The sequence below is a fragment of the Muscardinus avellanarius genome (genome assembly GCF_963383645.1).
Source record: "Muscardinus avellanarius genome assembly, chromosome: 9".
Classification (NCBI taxonomy): Eukaryota; Metazoa; Chordata; class Mammalia; order Rodentia; family Gliridae; genus Muscardinus; species Muscardinus avellanarius.
The window spans coordinates 48201567-48223204 of NC_137795.1; the positions used below are offsets into that span (position 1 = coordinate 48201567).

A 21638-nucleotide genomic window follows, 5' to 3' on the forward strand; every position below is an offset into this window, starting at 1 on the left:
TTTTTCTTTTTTTAAGCATGGTATCGCTAAGTTGCAGAGTGCCTCACTAAGTAGCTAAGGCTGGTCGCGAACCTGTGATCCTCCTGTCTCATCTTTCCAAGTACTGGGATTAAAAGTGTATCCTACCACACCCAGCTTCCAAATTACCAGTTTTGAATTGCTAATTATCAATTTTTAATTGTGGTATGTCGATCTGCAGTGCCATACCTCAACTTTCCAGTAACAAACACTGACCTGGTTTTCTGCACATCTGTAGTTTTCACAGTGCTTTTATGCTGTTTCATTCAATCTTCTTAGGAACTTTAATGAGATAGGTGTGTTTTTTTTCCCCCATTTTACAGTTGTTGACTTCTGAATCATTTCAAGACACATTGTCAGATCTAAACTAAAACCTAGAGCTTCATTTATTCATTCATTATGTATTATTTTGATGGTACTAGGGATTGAATCCAGGAGCATTCTATGTAGCTACTAGCTACACATTCCCAACCCCTTTTTAATTTTTTAAATTTGAAACAGGATCTCTCTAGCTGCCCTGGTGGCACATGCCTGTGAGACAGGAAGGCTGAGACAGGCAGATCGAAGGTTCAAGGACAGGCTTGGCAAATAGTGAGATTTTCATCAACCTAATGAGACCTTGTTTCCAAGCAAAAAATAAAACAGGGCTGGGATGTATCCTGGAGGTAGGGAAAAACAAAACAAAACAAAAAACCAGGGTCTCCTTAGGTTGCTGAGACTGGCTAAATTGCTAAGGATAGTCTCCAAACTGCAGTCCTGTCTCAGCCTCCCAAGTACTGAAGATTACAGGTGTGTGCTACCACACCCAGATTAACACCTAGAACTTACGAGTTTACATTTAGAGCTGCTTCCACTACAGCACAGTTGCATTAGTAAACCCCCAAATGGAAAATTATCTTTGAGAACAATTGTTGCTAGCGAATCTTTAAAATTATTGGGAGCTATTTTAATAATATAGGTCATTTGAATTATAATAATATTGAGTATAATATTTTTGAGTCCAACTTGGTGACATTTTTCATTATTTACTGCTTATTACCATTATAAGCAAAGCAGTTTGCAACAGATCTTCCTGTTTCTTAGGTCTCATATCCCCAGTATTTATTATTGTTGCTGAATGGTTTATCAGTTACCTGTATGAATTTTATGGAATACACTATAAATACTCTAAACAATATTTTGTGGACTCTCACATAAACTGGATGATTGGAATTATTTTTGTAGTTGATGATTTTGAAACTCTGATGGTAGCACTGTTTTGATCTTAGGAAAGTATTTTACCCAAAACAGACATGTTCCGAGTAATACAATGAAGCCTCTCTTACCACTTTTAATCACAGCCTCTGCGCTCTGTCAAGTTGAACCTGTGGGAAGATGGTTTGAAGCTTTTGTTAAGAGGAGAAACAGAAATGCTTCTGCCTCTTTTCAGGAACTGGAGGATAAGAAAGAGTTATCCGAAGAATCTGAAGATGAGGAATTGCAGTTAGAAGAGTTTCCCATGCTGAAAACACTCGATCCCAAAGACTGGAAGGTATTTAATATCTGACTCTTCTGTTCAGTCAGAGCATTATCAACACAGGAAATGTTTCCATGAGTTTTCCATTCATAAACCCTGTTTTAAGATGGTTTAACACAATAAGCATAACTGAGTACCTGTCGATTATAAGCCCAAAATTAGGAAAGCACCATCCAAAGGGTTCTGTCTCAGCTGGAGAAATCCTGGAAGGTCTCACAGAAAAAGGTCCTCAAAGGATGAGTAGCAGCTAGTGAAGCACAGAAGGAGGAAAGGCATTTTGAGCAGGGTTAGATATAGGAGAAAGAATATGTACCATCTCACGGAGGATTACGATGAGTAAGGTACATGAGCGATGTTTGTGAGAAATTAGGCCTAAAAATGGACCATAGACCAAGTTTTGTTGTGACTCTGTTATGCTGTGCTAAGGTAGGAAGTAAAATTTTATTTTCAGGACAGGAGGAAGTCATCAAAAGTTTATAAGTTGATTTTAGAAAAATAGTCTTCATGGCAGAACAGAAAAATTCTTTAAAGTGGGGGAAACAGACTTGGGGAAGTGATTCAAGCCTGTGAGTGAATGAATGAGACTTGAACTAAATTTGTAGCTGGTTTTTGTTTTTGTTTTCTGTGGTACTGGGGATTGAACCCAGGGGCATTTTGCCTCTGAGCTGCAGTCCCAGCCTTATTTGTTTGTTTTAATTTTGAAGCAATGTCTCCTAAGTTGCAGAGGGCCTTGCTAAGTTGCTGGCGCTGGCCATAATCCTGCAACCCTTCTGTCACAGCCTTATACCTAGGTTTTGACGAAGAGGGGATAGATCTTATTTATTTATTTAATCCTTTTGGAGGTAGAATTGATAGGTTTTGGCTAGCTTTCCTGAATGGCACAAGAGAAGGAGAGATACTTAGGGGTTTTTTTGTGTGTGGTTTTTTTTTTTTTTTTTTTTTTGTCGTTGTTGTTGTTGTTGTTGTTTTGGTGGTACTGGGGTTCCTAGAAGCCCTTCTACCTCCGGGCTACACTCCCAGACCTATTTTATATTTTTGAAACAGGGTCTCTTAAACCAGCGCGGCTGGCTATGAACCTGCGCCATCCTCCTGTCTCCGCCTCCCAAGTGCGGGGATTACAAGCGTGCGCCACCACGCCTGGCTACTTAGAAGGTTTTGCAGCATTTTTTTCTTAAGTGACCTGCTAGAGTGTAATGTCAGTTACCAACATTGGGGTGCAGGATAAGGAACTTTACAGGGAGTAAAGTGTTTATGGAGTCTGCTTATTTAACACAGGGAGTGTTGTTTATGTCCACATTTGGCTGATGCAAAAATTGAAGTACCATACTGTTACAGCTGTCTAGGTGGTTAGAAATTAGACATTATACTGTTCCAGAAGCTAAGAAAAGAAGAAATATCAAAGAGGTAAAAACACTCAGCAGGGTCCCTGCTTCAGAGAGAGGTCACTCATGGATTTGGCAAGCCAGTTTGTGTGACCTCATGGAAAGCTGTTCTGGTAAAGGATTAGAACATGTGATTATAGTGGTTGAAGTGACTAAGAGATGGTAAAGAGACATTAGTGTAAAAGACTCTCGGCTGGGTGGTAAAGAAAACGAGTGATGATAGTAACGAGGTGAAGGCACGATAAGGAGAACTAGAATCGGGGAGTGCTGAAATTGGCGAGAGAAAGAAGAAAGTGCCTTAGGTGTAGAAATGAGTCGGTGGCATTGGAGCATGGCAACAAGTTCATTCAGTCCTTCAGTTAATTATTTCATTCATCAAGTACAGGTCAGGCATCTGCTAATTGCCAAACACTAGTGTAGGCACCTGAAATTTTGTGCCAAGCAAGATAATGCCACTGCTTCACCTAGTGCATATCCCAGTGCCTAGATGACGGTATGTAGATAACCCAGAACATGTGGCCAGTAAGTGCTGGACAAAGAGTAGGGTGGCCGGCATGGTGGTGTACACCTGTAATCCCAGTACTTGGGAGACTGAGACAGGAGGATCACAAGTTCAAGAACAGCCTCAGCAATGTAGCGAGACCTGTTTTAAAACAAAACATAAAAAAGGACTAGCCAGGCGTGGTGGTGCACACTTGTCATCCCAGCATTTGGGAGGCCGAGACAGGAGGATTGTGGTTCACGGACAGCCTCAGCTACTTCAACTTAGTGAGACCCTCTTTCAAAATAAAGAATAAAAAATAGGGCTGGGAGCGTAGCTCAGAGGTAGAACGCCCCTGGGCTCCATCCCTAGTAGTAGCTTTTATGTATAATGCCCCTGAGTTCAATCCTTAGTACCACATACACAGAAAGAAGAATGAGGTGATGTGGTAGTGTGTGGGGTGACTACTTTAGAATGAGTAGCTGGTCTGTGAGTTGACATTTAAGGTAAAACTTGAATTATTACAAAGAATGAGGAAAGAAGCATTCAAGCAGAGAGTGTGTGCAGAGGCTAAAGAAGCAAATGGCTACCACAGAGCAGCCAAGGAGGGGGCCAGGGCCCAGCCATCAGCAGAAAGCATTTAGAGCACTTGAAGCCCTGATCATTTTTAAATACTTTGGAGGAAACAACAAAGAAGAGATCTGATCTCTGCTTTTAAGCTGCAATCTGAAGGACGAGAAGATGGCAGCCATATGGAGAGCAGAGAGGATGTACCAGGCAGGAGAAGCATGCGAGGCCTGAAGTGGGAAGGAGCTCAGCTTCTTCAGTGCTCAGAACACCATCCCGTATTTGGAAGTGGGTGACCAAGGTGGAGGGGACAGGCCAGGCGGTGAGAGGAAGGAGGTGCTATGTGCCTCTGGCACTCAGAGGAGAGGTTTGCACTGGAGTTAGCCAGGGAGCCGTCCACTTATCAGAGTACCACATGGAGCCTGCGATTGGATGCAATTCCCTGGGAGCAAAGTAGAGAGTGAGAAAAGAAACACAAGACTGACCTTTGAAGATCATCAAGAAGCCAGTAAAGGCAACTGAGAACAGCTTCTGGGAGGTGGAAAGAAGCCTCAGGGAGAATGGAATCACAGACACTCTTAAGGGAGATAAAATAAGGACAGAGCTATTGGCAGAAGGTGAAATCAAGTGAGGGTGGAAATTGATACTGAAAAAAACCAGTGAGAGTAGACAGCAGAACCAGATTGGAGGAGGGGCTAAAGATGAATGTCCATGGGCATACGGGTGTGTGGACAGCTGTCTACAGTCTGACAACTATGGGGCATTGACCAGGCCGTCTCAGAAGGGTTTGCAAGAACAAGAGCTATCAGCATTTTTGAAGATAATCCATTTGAAGTTGGGCATGGTGGCATACACATGTAATCTCAGTACTTGGGAGGCTGAGACAGAAGGTAACCCAAATTTGAGACCAGCCTCAGCAATTTAGCAAGACCCTGTTTCAACATAAAAAAGAAAAAGGGTGCCGGTCATGGTGGTGCCCGCTTGTAATCCCAGCATTTGGGAGGCTGAGACGGGAGGATAGCAGTTCATGGACAGCCTCAGCTACTACTTAGGCCCTTTGCAACTCAGTGAGACCCTGTTTCAAAATAAAGAATAAAAAATTGGGTTGGGGGTGTAGCTTGGAGGTAGAATGCCCCTGGGTTCCATCCCCAGTACCACAAAAGAAAGAAAAAGAAAAAGGGCTGGGAGTGTAGCCCAGAGGTAGAACCTATTACCAAAAACAAAACAGGAAGGAAGGAAGGCCAGTTGAAATTTAGTAGAAGGTAAAAGATACTAATCTTTGAGAAGATGCAGGATGGATTTCAGAGGAAGCCTGAAGGAATTCATAACCGCAAAGGCTTTCTCAGTTGTGAAGGGAGGGGAGAGAAGACATCTAGGTGCAAGGAGACTGGGAGGTTCTGGCATTTGTGTAGGATAATATTAATTTTTTAAACAGTTTTATTGAAATCTGCTTGTACAGAAAAAACACCCACTACATATATAATTTGGTGAGGTTGGAGTGGTTTTAAATTTTTGCTTAGGTGGGAGATTGGACTGTCAGCAAGGGGGCAGAGAAGGGTGTGTAAGGTGTGAGGAAGGACAGCAGTTTGGAAGTTTGGGAGTGGAAAGGTGAACTGACCTAACGTGGTGTGACGCCAGGCATAATACAGTGGCCCGTCCACCGAATGTTTGCAATCCTGAATTCAGAGTAAAACCAGTCAGCCCAATTTGACTTTCACCTGATTGTGTGCCCTCAGTCCCCTTCACTTGATAGCTTGCCTTGTTCTCCAAGACAGAATGCACAATTTGAATTCTGTATGTAAGGATTCCTCTAGTTGATATCTCAACTTCTAAATTTGCTATTATTTTAACCAAAGCAGAAATGAAAGCAGGTACTTCCTTCCTATCAGAGAAGCCTCATCTCTCAGTTTCTCAAAATGTCTCAGCAGCCTACCTTCTTTACTCCACATGGTTTCTAGATCTGTGCTATCACTGTCCACAGGCCCAACCTACAGGGCCTACTCTACTGTCCCCTCAGTTCTGAAATATTCCTGGGTATACTTTTACTTAAGGTTGGGTTTAGGATACTAACAACTGTGAAGAAAGAAAAGAGCTCTTTAACTGTGAGTTTAGAAGATGCTGGATTTTACAGGTGTCTGTTTGGTTGTTGTTTTCTTTTTATAAACTGTAGGACTTTGTCAGAGCCTTTATTAGGAGTACAAAATAGCAAGAAGGCTATACAGTCCAAATTTCCCAAACTTAAATGATGACCACAGAATCTATTTTATATAGAACCTCTCACTGAACTCTTGTTATGGAAGTGTCGGGAAACAGTTTGAGTACGCCAGGTCATGAGGGATGGGATGTATTGCTCCAGTTCAAACTTGACTCCCTTTGTGTATTTATCAGAACCAGGATCACTATGCAGTTCTTGGACTTGGCCACGTACGATACAAAGCTACACAGAGACAGATCAAAGCAGCTCGTAAGTACTTGTTTTTAAATAACCAAATATTTGGTATAGGAAGTGTTATTCTTTTAGGGGGAATGTAAAATCATAGTTCATAGTCTGTAGCCATAACTATAGTTAACAGTATGTATTATATTGCTATAACAATGTAAAACCAAAGTCTCCATCAGAACCAGAAAAGCAGCATTGTTTGACATGTGGACTCTCATTAGGGAGGTGTGTGTGTGTGTGTGTGTGTGTGTGTGTGTGTGTGTGTGTGTAATACTCCCCGTCACAACTATTAAATATTTTACCTCTGTAAATTTGGCCAGCTGTAGTTAGTGGAAGCCCTGCTTTGTTACTTTCCTTTTTCAGTATTATTTTCTGGTCTTGGGTCTACATTTGTAATAGCACTCTTTTTTTTTTTTTCTGCCAAAGAAGTGATCTGATGCCTTACTATTTTCATTGACAAAAATTGGAGGAGCAACATATTGGGAACTTGGTGTTGTGCCGTACAAAACACCATCTCCTGATGTGCCTCGGTGCTCTGTTTCTTTGCATTCCTTTGGATGTAATTCCTTACACATTTGGTTCACCTGATTAGTGAAGTTTATGAAAAAGGTGAAGGTGATTAGTTTTCTGTGTTTTATCTTAGGAGAATGTTCTGCCCTCCACTATAGAAAATGGATATTGAGGTCAGAGGAGGTAAGATTGTGGCCATGTGAAAAAGGAATAGGAAGTGAATGCCAGTCAGGAAGAGAAAGTGTTGTACTTGGATGAGCATGGCTAAACAAAAGCTGATGCAAAATGATACTAGTTTAGCCTTAGTATAGTAATTGACAGACGCAGAATTTTCCCCAGTAGTGCTTAGATTTAGGAAAATCACGGGAATTTTTTTTAAAAATGTGAAGAAATTTATCAGATTATTTTAGACCTATTACTTGATTTCTTAACAGGCTGGTATGGCTTTAGACAAAGCATATGTTACTGCTTATGAATAGTCATTGCAATATATATATATACACACATATATATATGCCAGAAAATTCCATTTGCCTTGGAAAAGTATTTGCAGTCTTCTAAGAATAGAATACAAATGCTGGGTTTAGTGGTGCATGCCTGTACTCTAGTACTTGAGAGCCTGATTAAAAAGAAGCCAGGCATGTGGTATACCCTTGGGATCCCAGTACTTGGAAGGCCGAAACAGGAGGATCTCAGGTTCAAAGCCAGCCTCAGCAACTTAGTGAGAGCCTATTTCAGAAATAAAAAATTAGAAGGGCTGGGGGCGTACCTCAGAGGTAGAGTGCTCCTGGGTTCAAGCCTCATCAACCAAAAAAAAAAAAAAAAAAAAAAGTATACTAAATATGTCATGATGTGAAGGATTAGAATTTACTTCTTAAATCCACATCTTTTCTTGACATAATATAAATTAAATTTTTAATATTCTATGGTAAAAATTTTGCCACATCTATGCCAACTATTAACCATAAGAATTATAATTTATTCACTCTTTACCACCCTTGTTGGATAGCTTATCAGTACTTATTTAGAAGGAAATTATAATTTCTTACTTCTATAAACTAGATAGTTTAAACTAGATACTTTAAGCAGTTCTATAAACTAGAATTAGGAAATAGTTACTGCTTAGTGCTTTTCAAACATCTAGTCCAGTTGGGCATAATGGCACATTTAGGTAATCCTAGTACTTGGGAGGTTGAAACAGGAGGATCACAGGTCACAGCTAGCCTCAGCTACTTAGTACAATTTAAGTGTGATCCTTTTTTAAAATAAAGAATAAAATGGGGCGGAGGGTCTAGCTCTGAGGTAGAATGCCTCTGGGATCAATCACCAGCATTGGGTGGAGTGGGGGGAGATCTAGTCCACAATGAAAATGCAGTTAGTACTACAAATCTACAAACAGCAAAAATGTAATTCTGGTAGCACATGAGAGCCCTTTGCGTTTTCACATCTAGTTACAAATACACAGTTTCATTTATAAGGTTTTTAATATTTTTTGAATAGCTATAATGAAAACTAGAAAATGAGTTAAGGTTGAATAAGTTCTCTCTTTTCTCCAGTTTCTTATCTGAAAAGAATTAATAGAAAAGTTGGATGATGAGTTACGAGAAGGTACATAATGTGATATTAAATTATTTACGTTTGTCCCTGAAGCACACACTGGCAAATTATGCTTATAGGTTTGAGCTTCACATGAAAATAATATTCTTTGGTAATTTGAATTTTCTGAGTTTACTGGGAAATCCTTCTACCTCTGGGCTACACTCCCAGACACCTATTTTTTATATTTTTATTTGGAAACAAGGTCTCTTAAGCCAGCGATGCTAACCTGCGCAATCCTGTCTCCGTCTCCCAAGTGTGGGGATTACAAGCATGCGCCACCACTCCCGGCCATATCAAGCTTCTTAAGAGTAAAAATTAGACTTAAATTTTTTTTAAACAATAGCAATATGAATATACAATAAAAGCCCCTTTGCCAGTTTACCCTCAAAATACCTGAGAAACAGTTTTTCATGGGGAATGAAAGAGGGATGTCTGAAGTTTCTATAAAGGTGTGAAAGCTGTTTCCAGATTACCTTTTCTTGTTGTTTTTCCAAACTGGCAATGTTTTTTGTCCCTCTTTACCCTATTTTTAAAATTGGGAGCCGAATTTGGTGGTGCACACCTGTAATATCAGTAGTTGGGAGGGTAAGAAAGGAGGATCTTAGGCTTGGGGTCATCCTTAGCAACTTACTGAGACCCTGTTTCAAAATAAAAAATAAAATGGGGCTGGGCGTATAGCTCAGAGGTAGAATGTTCCCGAATTCAATCCCCAGTACCATCAAAAATAAAAAAGTGTAATATCTTATGTCCCATCACAGTGTATAAATAGGACCTCTAATATCTACCAAAAAAAAAATGATTCGGCAAAAAGATCAGTGTTGGAAAAATAGAAGATTGGGTACACATATATAATCTCATTAACTAGGGAGGTGAGACAGGATCAAAGTTTGAGGCCTGCCTAAGCAACTTAGCAAGATCCTGTCTCAAAAATAAAAGATAAAAAGGATCGAGGGTGGTAGAGCACCCATGGGTTCAAACCTCAGTTCTGAAAAAAAAAAAAAAATGCAGCCTATAAGACAAAAAGTTGAGCCTCCTCTCAACAAAAAATTGAGCTGTCATTTCCCTTAGACTTTAGCCTGAGTTTTAGAAAGAAACTCAAGAACATCAACTATATGTTGACAGTAACATATGAAGACACTATATTAGGGTTGAAGTAGGCATTTGCAGAGGAGACTGGGGAGAAATAATATTACATGAAACTAGCTAAAAACATGGGAGCAGAATTTCACATGCCAGAGGCTAGTGTATAACTAGAAAATACAGTGAAGCAGCTGGGCACATTGGCGCAGGCTTGTAATCCTGGTTGGAAGGCTAGGACAGCAGGATCACAGGTTCCAGGACAACCTCAGCAATTTAGTGAGGCCCTCAGCAACCTAGTGAGACCTTGTTGCCAAATAAGAAATAAAAGTGGTTTGAGGTTGTAGTTTGGAGGCAGAATGCCTCTGGGAGGATCGCAGGTTCCAGGACAACCTCAGCAATTTAGTGAGGCCCTCAGCAACCTAGTGAGACCTTGTTTCCAAATAAGAAATAAAAGTGGTTTGAGGTTGTAGTTTGGAGGCAGAATGCCTCTGGGTTCCACTTACAGTATAAAAAAAAATACAATGAAGCAAGGCAACCTGGAGGAATATTCACAAGGTTTAGCTGAGAAGTCAGAAATGATGTAATAGCAACAATAGTTGCAAATAAGAAAATGGATTTTTTTTTTTTAGACTTTATTTGGAAACAGGGTCTCACTAAGTTGCTGAGGGCCTCACTAAGTAGCTGAGGCTGGCTTCAAACTTGTGCAATCCTCCTGTCTCAGCCTCCCCAGCGCTGGGATTACAAGCATGTGCCACCATGCCTGGCTCAAGAAAATGGATTTTTTTTTTTTTTTTTTTTTTTTTTTTTTGTGGTTCTGGGGTTCCTGGAAGCCCTTCTACCTCAGGGCTACACTCCCAGACCTATTTTTATATATTTTCATTTTGGAAACAGGGTCTCCTAAGCCAGCGCGCGCGGCTGGCTTCGAACCTGCGCGATCCTCCTGTCTCCGCCTCCCAAGCGCGGGGATTACAAGCGTGCGCCACCACGCCCGGCGAAAAATGGATTTTTGTATTTATTAATTTATTTATTTTTGCAGAGCTGAGGACTGAACCTAGGGGCATTATACTTCTGAGCTACACCCCTAGCCCTACTTTTTTTTTTTTTTTCTTTACTTTGAAACAGGGTCTCACTAAGTTGTGGAGGGCCTAAGTAGCTGGGGCTGGCCAGGAACCTGTGATCCTCTAGTCTCAGCCTCCCAAGTATTGAAATTACCTGCCTTTTAAAACCACAGCTTGAGATGGAGAATGTGTGTAGGCTTGTGACTTATATTAGTCAGCACACGCTTGAAGTTAAAAGGAGAAGTGGGTAAGGCTGTGCTACACAAAATTATTTACTGGCAAGGATGGAAGAGCACTGCAAACAGAAACTTGATCTTTCCCTGGCTGCGTGGCAGTGGTCGTAACTGCACTCGTGTCTGCTGGGTGGGGCCCCGTGATTGTGCCCAACAGTGGCAGGATTATCAAGCTGAACTGTCCAGTAAAATTTGAATCTCACTTCCAAGCCTGATAGTGTTCTCACAGAGCTCCTTAATAACCTTAAATAAATCACCTTTCTGCTTGAACCAGCTAGAATTTAAAGTGCCTCTTTTCCAGTATCAGTGGAGAAAAGGCTATCAGACCTAACTAGATGGCAGATCTTGGACCAGGAAAACAATGTATTTGTCACACTTCTAAACCCTTGTAGAGTATGTAGAAATGACTAGATATAATATGCCCACAAGAAGATTTCCCAAAAAAGATTTATAGCAGTCTTTTTCTAAATGTCCATAAATAGGAAACCACTCAGATATTCACTAATAGGAAAAAGGATAAGCAAATTGCTGGATTTGGGTACAGTAGAATTGTACTCAACATTGGAAAAGCACAAATTACCACTAAACCCAAGAATCTCAAAATGTGTTGAGCAAAATGAGCCAGACACAAAGAATACCATAGGTTTTATTCATATGGGATTTAAGAACATGAAAAGGTAGTCTGTAGTAACAAATCAGAAAGTGGTTGTTCCAGTTGGTGCAGGATGGGAGTCACCTGGAAAAAAAGGTGTAAGAGAACTCTATGGGTGATAGAAATGGCCTGTATTTTCATTGGGGTGTTGCTGTTTTTTGTTTTGTTTTTGGTGGTACTGGGGGTGGAACCTGGAGGCTTTCAACCTCCGGGCTATACTCCTGGACCCATTTTATATTTTATTTGGAAACAGCGTCTCACTAAGTTGCTGAGAGCCTCACCAAGTAGCTGAGGCTGGCTTCGAACCTGCGCGATCCTCCTTTCTCAGCCTCCCAAGCGCGGGGATTACAAGTGTGCGCCACCACGCCCAGCTTCATTGGGGTGTTTCTGTAGTTACAAGGACATTTACAGTTGTCAGCTCATTGAACGTGAATACTTTAGATCTGAGAATTTTATTTTTAAAACTTTTGCTGTAAATTTTACCTTTAGTTGTATAAAGTAGATGTAATTAAGGAAACAATCACTAGAGAAATTAAATATATCCTTTTGAGCTTAGACAGAAATTTAAATTATACTGATAGATTCATTTTGTGAGAGTGAGATCATTGGCTATCAAAACTGAAAGAATTGGCAACTAGAATTCTACCATAAGCAAGTTCATTGCCTTGACCTATTATTACTTTTAAAACAGGGAGAAAATAAAGTAGACATACAATTTCAATGTTTAAAAGAACAGAACTAAGGAAGATGGAGGAAGGAAATAGAAGAAATAAAACAATATCCCCAAATGGGTTTTATAAGAAGAAAAAAATAGTGAAATATACAAAGAAAGAATGAAAAGCATTATAGAAGATACCCTTGAGACTACTATTATATGCAGTGAATTTGAAATTTTCAATAAAAATTGAAGAAGAAAATTTTAAAGTTACCAAAGAATTACCTCTTAAAAACCATTTTTAGGCCCAGGTAATTTTTTGGGTGAATTATTTAAAATGTTAAGGGAATTAAAAATGCTCATGCTGAATATAAACTGTTTTGGACAATTAATTTGGCCTAATTCTCTCTCTTTTTCTTTTTTCTTTTTCTTTTTCTTCTTCTTTTTCTTTTCTTTCTTTCTTTTTTTTTTTTTTTCCTTCAGTGTTAGGGACTGAACCCAGGGCTTCATGCATGCACATGCTCTACCTCTGAGCTATAATGTGAGCCCAGACGTTTTTATTTTACAAAGTTAATGTAATCCAAATACAAAAACTAGCAAGAAGAGCTCAAGAAACCGCAAACTAATCTTATTCATGAGTGTAAATGCCAAAAGAGAAAATCCCAGATAAAATATAACAAATTGAATTTAACTGTAAATAAAAAGATTAATAATGCTTATGAAAAAGTTGAGTTTCAGGAATCCAACTTGGGAAATACATTAATATAGCTAAATCTGCTTATAGCTTAGATAGTATTAAATCTATGAAAACACATAGAGTGCAAGTCAACACACTCCTTTTTTTTAGAACTTTGAAATGTAGTTATTTCCCTTGGATAAGTGTGTAAGGGCTACAGCCAGCAAACTTAACTGCATGACATAAGTGCTATCTATTAAGTCCATGGGGAAACTAACCTGCCTATTATTTTTAATGCCATTTTGGAAATTTGGGTCAATGAATTAAGTTATTAAATAAGAATATGCTATTGCAAAGATAGAAATATTTCTTTCTAGATAATGTAGGGTGTTGTACCTAAAAAGCCAAAATTAGTTAAATGCAAGAGAAACATGAAAATTATTACAGTTTTTTGGTAGTTGCCATCAGTTATTCTAGCTATGTCCATTTTAAAGATAATCCTAGGGTGAGAATAAAGAACCACAACACCACTTGTCAACATTACTGTGATAAATCAGTGGAAAGGGAAGTATTATCAGATGATGTTAGGGTTTTGAGAAATGACAGATTTAAGTACTTTTTTTTTTTTTTTTACGGGTCTGGGGATGGAACCCAGAGGCATTTGACCTCCGAGCTACACACCCTACCCAATTTTCTATTCTTTATTTTGAAACCGGGTCTCACTGAGTTGCAGAGGGCCTCACTTAAGTAGCTGAGGCTGTGCGCGAACCGCGATCCAACCGCAATCCTCAGGTCTCCGCCTCCTGAATGCTGGGATTACAAGCGTGCGCCACCATGCCCGGCAGTACTTTCTTGACTATATTAAATTCCAAAGGAGATTTAAAGAATTAAAAATTTTTTAATCTCTCCATAGAAAATACTAATGAAACTGGAAGTATTGTATGTACTAGGAGAAACTAAAGAAAATAACGAATGTATGAATAAAATGAATGTTTCTTTAAAGATAAAAATGTAGATACAGTACTTGGGGGGGAAACAGCAGCGTACTTCAGTTTGACCTAGGAGAAGCAGCGCAGACACAAGCTGAGCAGTCCAACAGCCTGGGGTGGACGCACCTTACCTACAACTTTGACCAGGCTGCAAAGATTATGGTTGCTTCACGTCTCTGCCTCATTTCCCTGATTTGTGATTGAAGAAAATAATAGTGCTTTCCTTGTACTGTTAACTGAGATAAATAGGCCTAGCACATACTAAATGCTATTATTTTACTGTAAAGTTGCTCACACAAACTAAGAAGAAAAACCAACACAATCCCATTCTTCTGTAGATAACAGATGAAAGAAACAAAAAAACTGGTTCAGTACCAGTGAAAATCAAAAAATTTAAAGACTTAGACCCAGTGCTAGTGAGGCTGTGGTGAAAAGGATGCTCACAAAGGGGAATGAAATAGTCCAACTTTTTTATTTTTTTATTTTTTATTTTTTGCAGTACTGGGGATGGAACCCAGGGGCATTGTACCTCCAAGCTACACCCCCAGCTCTATTTTTGTCTTTTTAGTTTAGTTTGTTTTTTTTTTTTAATTTTTATTTTGTGGTGCTGGGAATGAAATTCAGGGGCCTTCTACGTCTGGGCTATATTCCCAGACCTATTTTCTATTTTATTTGGAAACAGCGTCTCACTAAGTTGCTGAGAGCCTCCCTAAGTAGCTGAGGCTGGCTTCGAACCTGTGCAATCCTCCTGTCTCAGCCTCCCAAGCGCGGGGATTACAAGCATGCACCACCACTCCTGGCAAGTTCAACATTTTAAGTAGAACTTGTTCCAACACTTCGATTCACTAATTTCACTTCTATAAAGTGAAGAAAATGTCCAGGAATATGGAAAAATACTAATAATCAAAATTATTCAAACTGGCATAATAGTAAAAAGTTGGAAGTAATCCAAATAGCCAACAATAGAGAAATGCTTAAATTGTGATAAATCAAAATTCTGTACTAAGCAGACCTAATGAAAATTTGGAAGCATTTACAAAAAAGAAATGGAAATGGCTGCTGATAGAATGTTGAGTTGAGAAATAATATAGATTTGTGTGTATGATGTGATTTCACCTAGTATTTTGCTTTTGAAGTGCTGGGGATCGAACCCAGCGCCTCACTGCAAGTGCTGTACCACTGAGCTACACCCTGCAGCACACCTAAGTCTTGAGCATATGTTTAAGAGAAAAGATGCCTGAGCTGGGCGTGGTGGCGCACGCTTATAATCCCTGCTCTTGGGAGGCAGAGACAGGAGGATCGCGCAGCCGCGCTGGCTTGAGACCCTGTTTCCACATTAAAAAAAAAAAAAAGGATAAAAATAGGTCTGGGAGGTAGCCCGTGGGAGTGTAGCCTGGAGGTAGAAGGGCTTCCAGGAACCCCAGTACCACAAAGAGAGAGAGAGAGAGAGAGAGAGAGAGAGAGAGAGAGAGAGAGAGAGAGAGAGAGAGAGAGAAAAGATGCCTGTGTGAAAATACATTAAAGAAATTAAGTGGTTGTCTTTGGGTGCTGGCACTTTGTCTAATTGTTAAAATACTTGTTGCAGTTCTGTAATTTCCACATTGCATAAGCATGTATTTCACCTGAGGAGAAAATATTTTCAAATTACCATTAGGATTTTGGAGGTGGTCTGTCATTAGCGCATCCTTATTTTTAGCTTTGATGCCTAAAGTGACAAATCTGACTCATTTTGTAGATAAAGCAATGGTTTTAAAACATCACCCAGACAAACGGAAAGCAGCTGGTGAACCAATAAAAGAAGGTGATAATGACTACTTCACTTGTATAACTAAAGGTAAGAAAACATAGGAATCTCTAATAATTTCTATTAATTGCTTGGATTAGGTTTCCTGTGCATGGTGTAAGTCATTTAACAGTCCTGTGACACTTGAAAACATTGTAGTTATATGAGGTTGTTTCTGGGAGTCTCCCCAGTGCTCACTGCACGAAGTGAGGCTTCCTTAGCCTTGTGGCGTGTCAGAAATGCAGGCCCCCAGGCCCTGCTCCAGGCCTACTGATTAGAACTTGCATTTTAACATATCCCTACGTGATTTTAGTAGGAGCTCATCCTCTAGTTAATTCATGTAAGTATTAATTTAATGATAAGAATATTAAGATTTCTTGCCATTTCAGATTTTTTGTGGGACTTAAGTGTTCCTTAGATGTTTTTTTAGTTTAAATAAATTAGGGCTAGAAGTGTAGCTGAGAGGCAGAACACTTAGCTAGCTAGCATGCGTGAAGTCCTGGGTTCAAACCCCAGCAATGCAGAAAAATCAGTACAGTTGCACATTTACTACTATTTACATAGCCATATCCTCATTAAGCAAATTAAAAGATAACTACCATTTCTAGATGTTTCCTTAAATGTGATTTTATATTTTGATGCTACTTTTTATTTCTATTATTTTGTATGTGGCACTAGAAATCAAACCCAGGGTCATTCTACCTCTGAGCTATATACCCTCAGTACATTTTTATTTATTATTTTGAAACAGGGTCTCATTAAGTCATGTGCTGGCCTTGATCCCTCCCGTGTACAAGGATGATAGTCATGTGCCACTGCTTCTGGCTTGATACAACTTTTTTGTGTGTGTTTATGGTACTGGGGCTTAAATCCAGGGACATTCTTATCTCTTGCTATATTCCCAGCCCTTTTAATTTTTTTTTTTTCCACTTTGAAACAGCATCTTGATAAATTGCCAAGGGCCTCTCTGAGTTATTGAGGCTAGCCTCAAACCTGTGGTCCTCTTCTCTCAGCCTCTTTCAAGTACCAAGATTACAGGTGTGCTCCACCACACACACACCCCCGCCCCCAGTACTGGGAATGGAACCAAGGGGAATTCTACCTCAGCCCTATTTTCTTTTTAATTTTTTGAAACAGGGTCTCACTGAGTTGCAATGGGCCTCACTAAGTAGCTAAGGCTGTCCACGAACTACGATCCTCTGGTCTCGGCCTCCAGAATGCTGGGATTACAAGTGTGCACCGCCACTTCTGGCTCTACCACACGTGTTTTTTATTCTACTTTTTAAACTTTTTTTTTTTTTTTTTTTTTTTGGTGGCACTGGGGATGGAACCCAAGAACATTCTACCTCTGAACTACACCCACAGCTCTATTTTTTATTCTTTATTTGGAAACAAGGTCTCATTGAGTTGCTAAGAGCCTCAGTAAGTAGCCGAGGCTGGTTTCGAACCTACGCAATCCTCCTGTCTCAGCCTCCTAAGTACTGGGATTACAAGCATGAACCACCACACCCAGCTCTACTTTTTTTTTTTTTTTTTTTTTTTTTTGGTGGTACTGGGGTTCCTGGAAACCCTTCTACCTCCAGACCACACTCCCAGACCTACATTTTTATATTTTTATTTGGAAACAGGGTTTCTAAAGCCAGCAAGGCTGGCTTCGAACCTGCGTGATCCTCCTGTCTCCGCCTCCTAAGCCCAGGGATTACAGGAGTGCACCACCACGCCCAGCTTTGATTCTATTTTTTATTTTTTTATTTTTTATTTTTTTTGTGTGTGTGTGTGTGGTACTGGGAATGGAACCCAGGGGCCTCTACCTCTGGGCTACACTCCCAGACCTATTTTATATTTTATTTGGAAACAGGGTCTCTTAAACTAGCTGAGGCTGGCTTCGAACCTGCGATCCTCCTGCTCAGCCTCCCAAGCACTGGGATTACAAGCGTGCGCCACCACACCCGGCTTCAGCTCTACTTTTTAAACAATTATATACACATCTTTCTAATTTTTTCCCATTCTTATGCATTGCTCAAGAAGCCTAAGAACTTTCCATCTTTTGCAAACTTTTAATAGTTAATTTTCTAGTTATTATACCTCTCCTGGCACACAAGTGGCAATATAAATCTTAAATAGTAACTGCTTAAGAAAGCAGTTACTCCAGTAATATCCAGTAGTGCTGGAGCTGTCACTACTCAAGTCCTCCCCCAAATATAAATTTTTCAGTATAAAAATAACTTTTTTATGTGTGTGGTACTGGGGATGGAACCTCTGAGCCACACCCCCAGTCGCATTTTATTTTTTTATTTTGAAACAGGTTCTCACTAAGTTACTGAGGCAGGCCACGAGCCTGCGATCCTTTGTCTCAGCCTCCCAAGGACTAGGTTTACAAGCGTGCACCACCACGCCCAGCCCATAAAGTAGGGGGATATTTGCTTCCTCATAGGGAAAAAAAGTAGGTAAACTGTGGTGCTGTAATGTTATTTTTTTTCCCCTCAGCTTATGAAATGTTATCTGATCCAGTGAAAAGACGAGCATTTAACAGTGTAGACCCTACTTTTGATAACTCAGTTCCTTCTAAAAGTGAAGCAAAGGACAATTTCTTTGAAGTGTTTTCCCCAGTGTTTGAAAGGAATTCCAGGTGCGTTGAAAAGAGTCTCCTTTGATCGTACACCTCTCTCTGGGTTTGCTTTGTTGGTCTTCCAGGTTTCTGCTGTTTTCCCCTGATCATAGTTTTATTTATAAAATATTGCTCTTACTTTATTGAGCGTTTCAGGCAAACTTTTATTGACTTAGTGTTTTCCTTTGCTCTCTAAACAGAGGTTCTGCCCTTTCTTAGAGACATTTCAGTATTTATGGAATGTTTTTCTTTTAAATTTCTTTTGCAGGAAAAATAGTATCTGACTTTCTACAGCATGATTTCTATAGCATGATACTGATGTTGGTGACAGTACTTTCCCTCTTGCTTCCCCTCTACCAGTGGGTACACTCTCTGGCTTGTCAGCTGAGAGCAGCTTTTGATCCTTTGCACGAGTATCTGATTATCATAATCTTTTTTCTGACAAGGGATGCTTTGTATTTAAATTAAAGCATGCATAATTTATTAAAATGTGCTTTAAATATCATGTACAGCATCAGTAGTGCTTTGCATCTTTGGTCCCATCGTCACCAGCAGGTCCCCGAGCACGTTTAAGCTGCACGTGGGAATCACCTGGAGAGCTTGAAAGGCTTCCCCGAGACACTCCCCGTCTAGTTTGAGTACCTGGGGGATTTTAATGCTCCCAGGACGCTTGTGCTAGAGCTACTATGATTAGTAGTTTGGTGGAACCTAATATTTTATCCACTCTTTCTCCTTAGAGATTTACAGCAGTGCTGACAGTGGTATAAAGATGTAGATTTTTTGTGTGTGTACTGATTTAATAAAATAGAAGACATGTCAGTAGCAGCCTCAGAGTCCTTTCCAGAGATGAAGAACTGAGCCTAAAAGTCTGGCTCTAAGCAGAACTGGTGGTGGTGAGGGGGTGAAAATGGAGTCTGTTCTTTCTGTAAATACATATATATTTTTTCTTTCATTGAAGCTGGGAACATTCTACCTCTGAGCTACACTCTTGACCCTATTTTATTTAACTTTTGTGGTACAAGGGATTGAAATCAGGGGCATTCTACCTCTGAGCTACACCCCAACCCACCCCCCCCCTTTTTTTTTTTAAACAGGGTCTCACTAGGTTGCTAAGAGGCTCCTCAAGTTGCTGAGGCTAGTCTCAAACCTGTGATCCTTGACTCAGCCTCCCAAGTACTGGGATTACAGATGTGCACCACCGTGCCCAGCTTGTATTTTTTGAAACAGGGTCTTGCTAAGCTGATGAGAGTCTCACTACTTACTGAGGCTGTCCTTAAACCTGTGATCCTTCTGTCTCAGCCTCCCAAGTACTGGGGTTACAAGTGTGCACCACCACACCGACAAATATTAACTTTTTTTTTTTTTTTTTTGGTACTGGGGATTGAACTCAGGACCATTCTACCTCTGAGCTATACCCCAGCCCTATTTTTTATTTTTTACCTTGAAATAGGGTCTCACTAAGTTGTGGAGGGCCTCACTAAGTAGCTGAGTCTAGCCTTGACCCTGTGATCCTCCAGTCTCAGCCCCCCAAGTACTGGAATTACAAGCTTGTGCCACCATGCCCAGCTAAATATTAACATTTCTGAAAAGGCTAGGCCTAAAGGTGGCTTCTGTGCTGTTTATTTAGAAGCAGGAATATGTGAGCATGGGCTTTCCTGACAGCAGCTATATCACTATATTTTAGGGCCCAGGGGTATATAACTCAGTGGTAGAGCATTTGCTTAATATGGGCAAGGCCCAGGGTTCAGGACCCAGTACGGGGGTTGGAGGACTGGTCCTTCTCCCTCTCCCAGTTCACCTTGTCCTCACTCTCACCCTGCCACGTTGCTGGACAGCTGGTTACCTTCCAGGTCTGTTAGTTGTAGAGGGAGGAAGGAAGATTGGAGAGGATTAGTAAAAACCTAGTTGTAGGTTGAACGTCTATGTAAAAATTTTAAATCAAATATTTCCTTTAATATTTCAGATGGTCAAACAAAAAAAATGTCCCTAAACTTGGTGATATGAATTCATCATTTGAAGATGTAGATGCATTTTATTCTTTCTGGTAAGTGAATATTACTTTTGTGATGCTTTCATTTTTTAATAAGGGTAAATATTCAGTTAATGGTTAATAAGATGGGTGTGAATTGCAGAACCTTTACTAAACAGAAGCGTTCTGTGTAGAAATGAATAAAAGTTTTCACATAATGCTAACATCTTCTATGTGATATTTAGGCATTTATGACTATTTTATTCATTCTGTTTTCTAATCCATGAGATCTAGATACCATGTACATTATAGCAATAAAAATTGAAAACTGTACCAACATGGATACCCCGGGAGGTCACTCTCCCCAGGCTCTGTCCTAGTGGCGTCGGGGAGCATAGGGCCTGGCCCTGTGATGTGCAGTCCCTTTCCACAATGTTGGAGATGAAGCTGGGCTTTGTGTCTGCGCCTGCATATTCCTACAGCTTCTCAGAGTCCTGTGGACAGTGACTGAGGAGATAAACCATGCAGGAAACAAAAGTAAAAGAAAAAAAAAGAAAAGTGGGTTCATCTTAATTTAGTAAAAGTTAACACATTTTCATTTAGCTGTCTCTTACTAAAAGTACTTGAGTACTTGAGAAAGAGCAGTGCTTTTGTCTCTTAACTAATTCACTACTTTTCAGTAAACATCTTTAGCACATTTACAGTTTTAATATGTACTTTGTTTTCTCATTAAATACCTAATAAATATGTAAACGCAGAATTACTATAGGAAGAAAATTACAAACTTTAGTTCTATTAGTTAGTTACCTTTACTTTGAGAGGATATAAACCAGAAATAAAATATCCACTTAAGTTCTTTTAATTTGTTTGTTTGTGTGGTACTGAGGATAGAATTGAACCCAGGAGCATTCTGCTTCAGAGCTATACCCCAGACCTTTTTTTTTATTTTGAAACAGAGTCTTGCTATGTTGCTGAGAGTCTCATTACGGTGCTGAGGATAGACTCAAACCTGTAATCCTCTTGTCTCAGCCTAACAAGTACTGGAAAAAAAAGTATACACCATCAGACCTGGCTAAGTTATCTTAAAGTTTGACAAACTAGTGAATAGGAAGGTAAGAGAAACTTTAATCAAGAAAGAAAGAAACCTAAGAAGGATGTTTGTGCTTCTGCTTTTGTTGCTTTTTTCTTTGTCTTTCTGTCTGTCTGTCTTTTACATTAGATATTAAACCCAGGGGCATTCTACCTTTGGGCTATGCCCCTAGCACTCTATTATTTTGAAACGAGGTCTTGCCAAATTGCATAGTATGGCCTACCAAGTACTGGGATTACAGGGACCACCATGCCTGGCTGGAGGTGTGGTTTTGATTCAGACAATGAACGTGTTTTATATTTCATACATAATACAGTATAACTTAATAAAAG

General features: G+C 39.9%; 1 protein-coding gene across 2 annotated transcripts in view; it reads left to right on the plus strand.

The window, feature by feature from the left end:
* The window catches only part of DNAJC2 (DnaJ heat shock protein family (Hsp40) member C2), a gene marked incomplete at its 5' end in the record, with an annotated part of 36003 nt that overhangs the window by 1361 nt on the left and 13004 nt on the right, over nucleotides 1-21638 (plus strand). For both annotated transcript variants that reach the window (XM_080701886.1, XM_080701887.1), the window contains 5 exons: nucleotides 1359-1549; nucleotides 6353-6428; nucleotides 15592-15690; nucleotides 18127-18268; nucleotides 20211-20291. In XM_080701886.1, the coding sequence (XP_080558012.1) occupies nucleotides 1359-1549; nucleotides 6353-6428; nucleotides 15592-15690; nucleotides 18127-18268; nucleotides 20211-20291 (589 nt within the window). The remainder of the gene's footprint in view (nucleotides 1-1358; nucleotides 1550-6352; nucleotides 6429-15591; nucleotides 15691-18126; nucleotides 18269-20210; nucleotides 20292-21638) is intronic.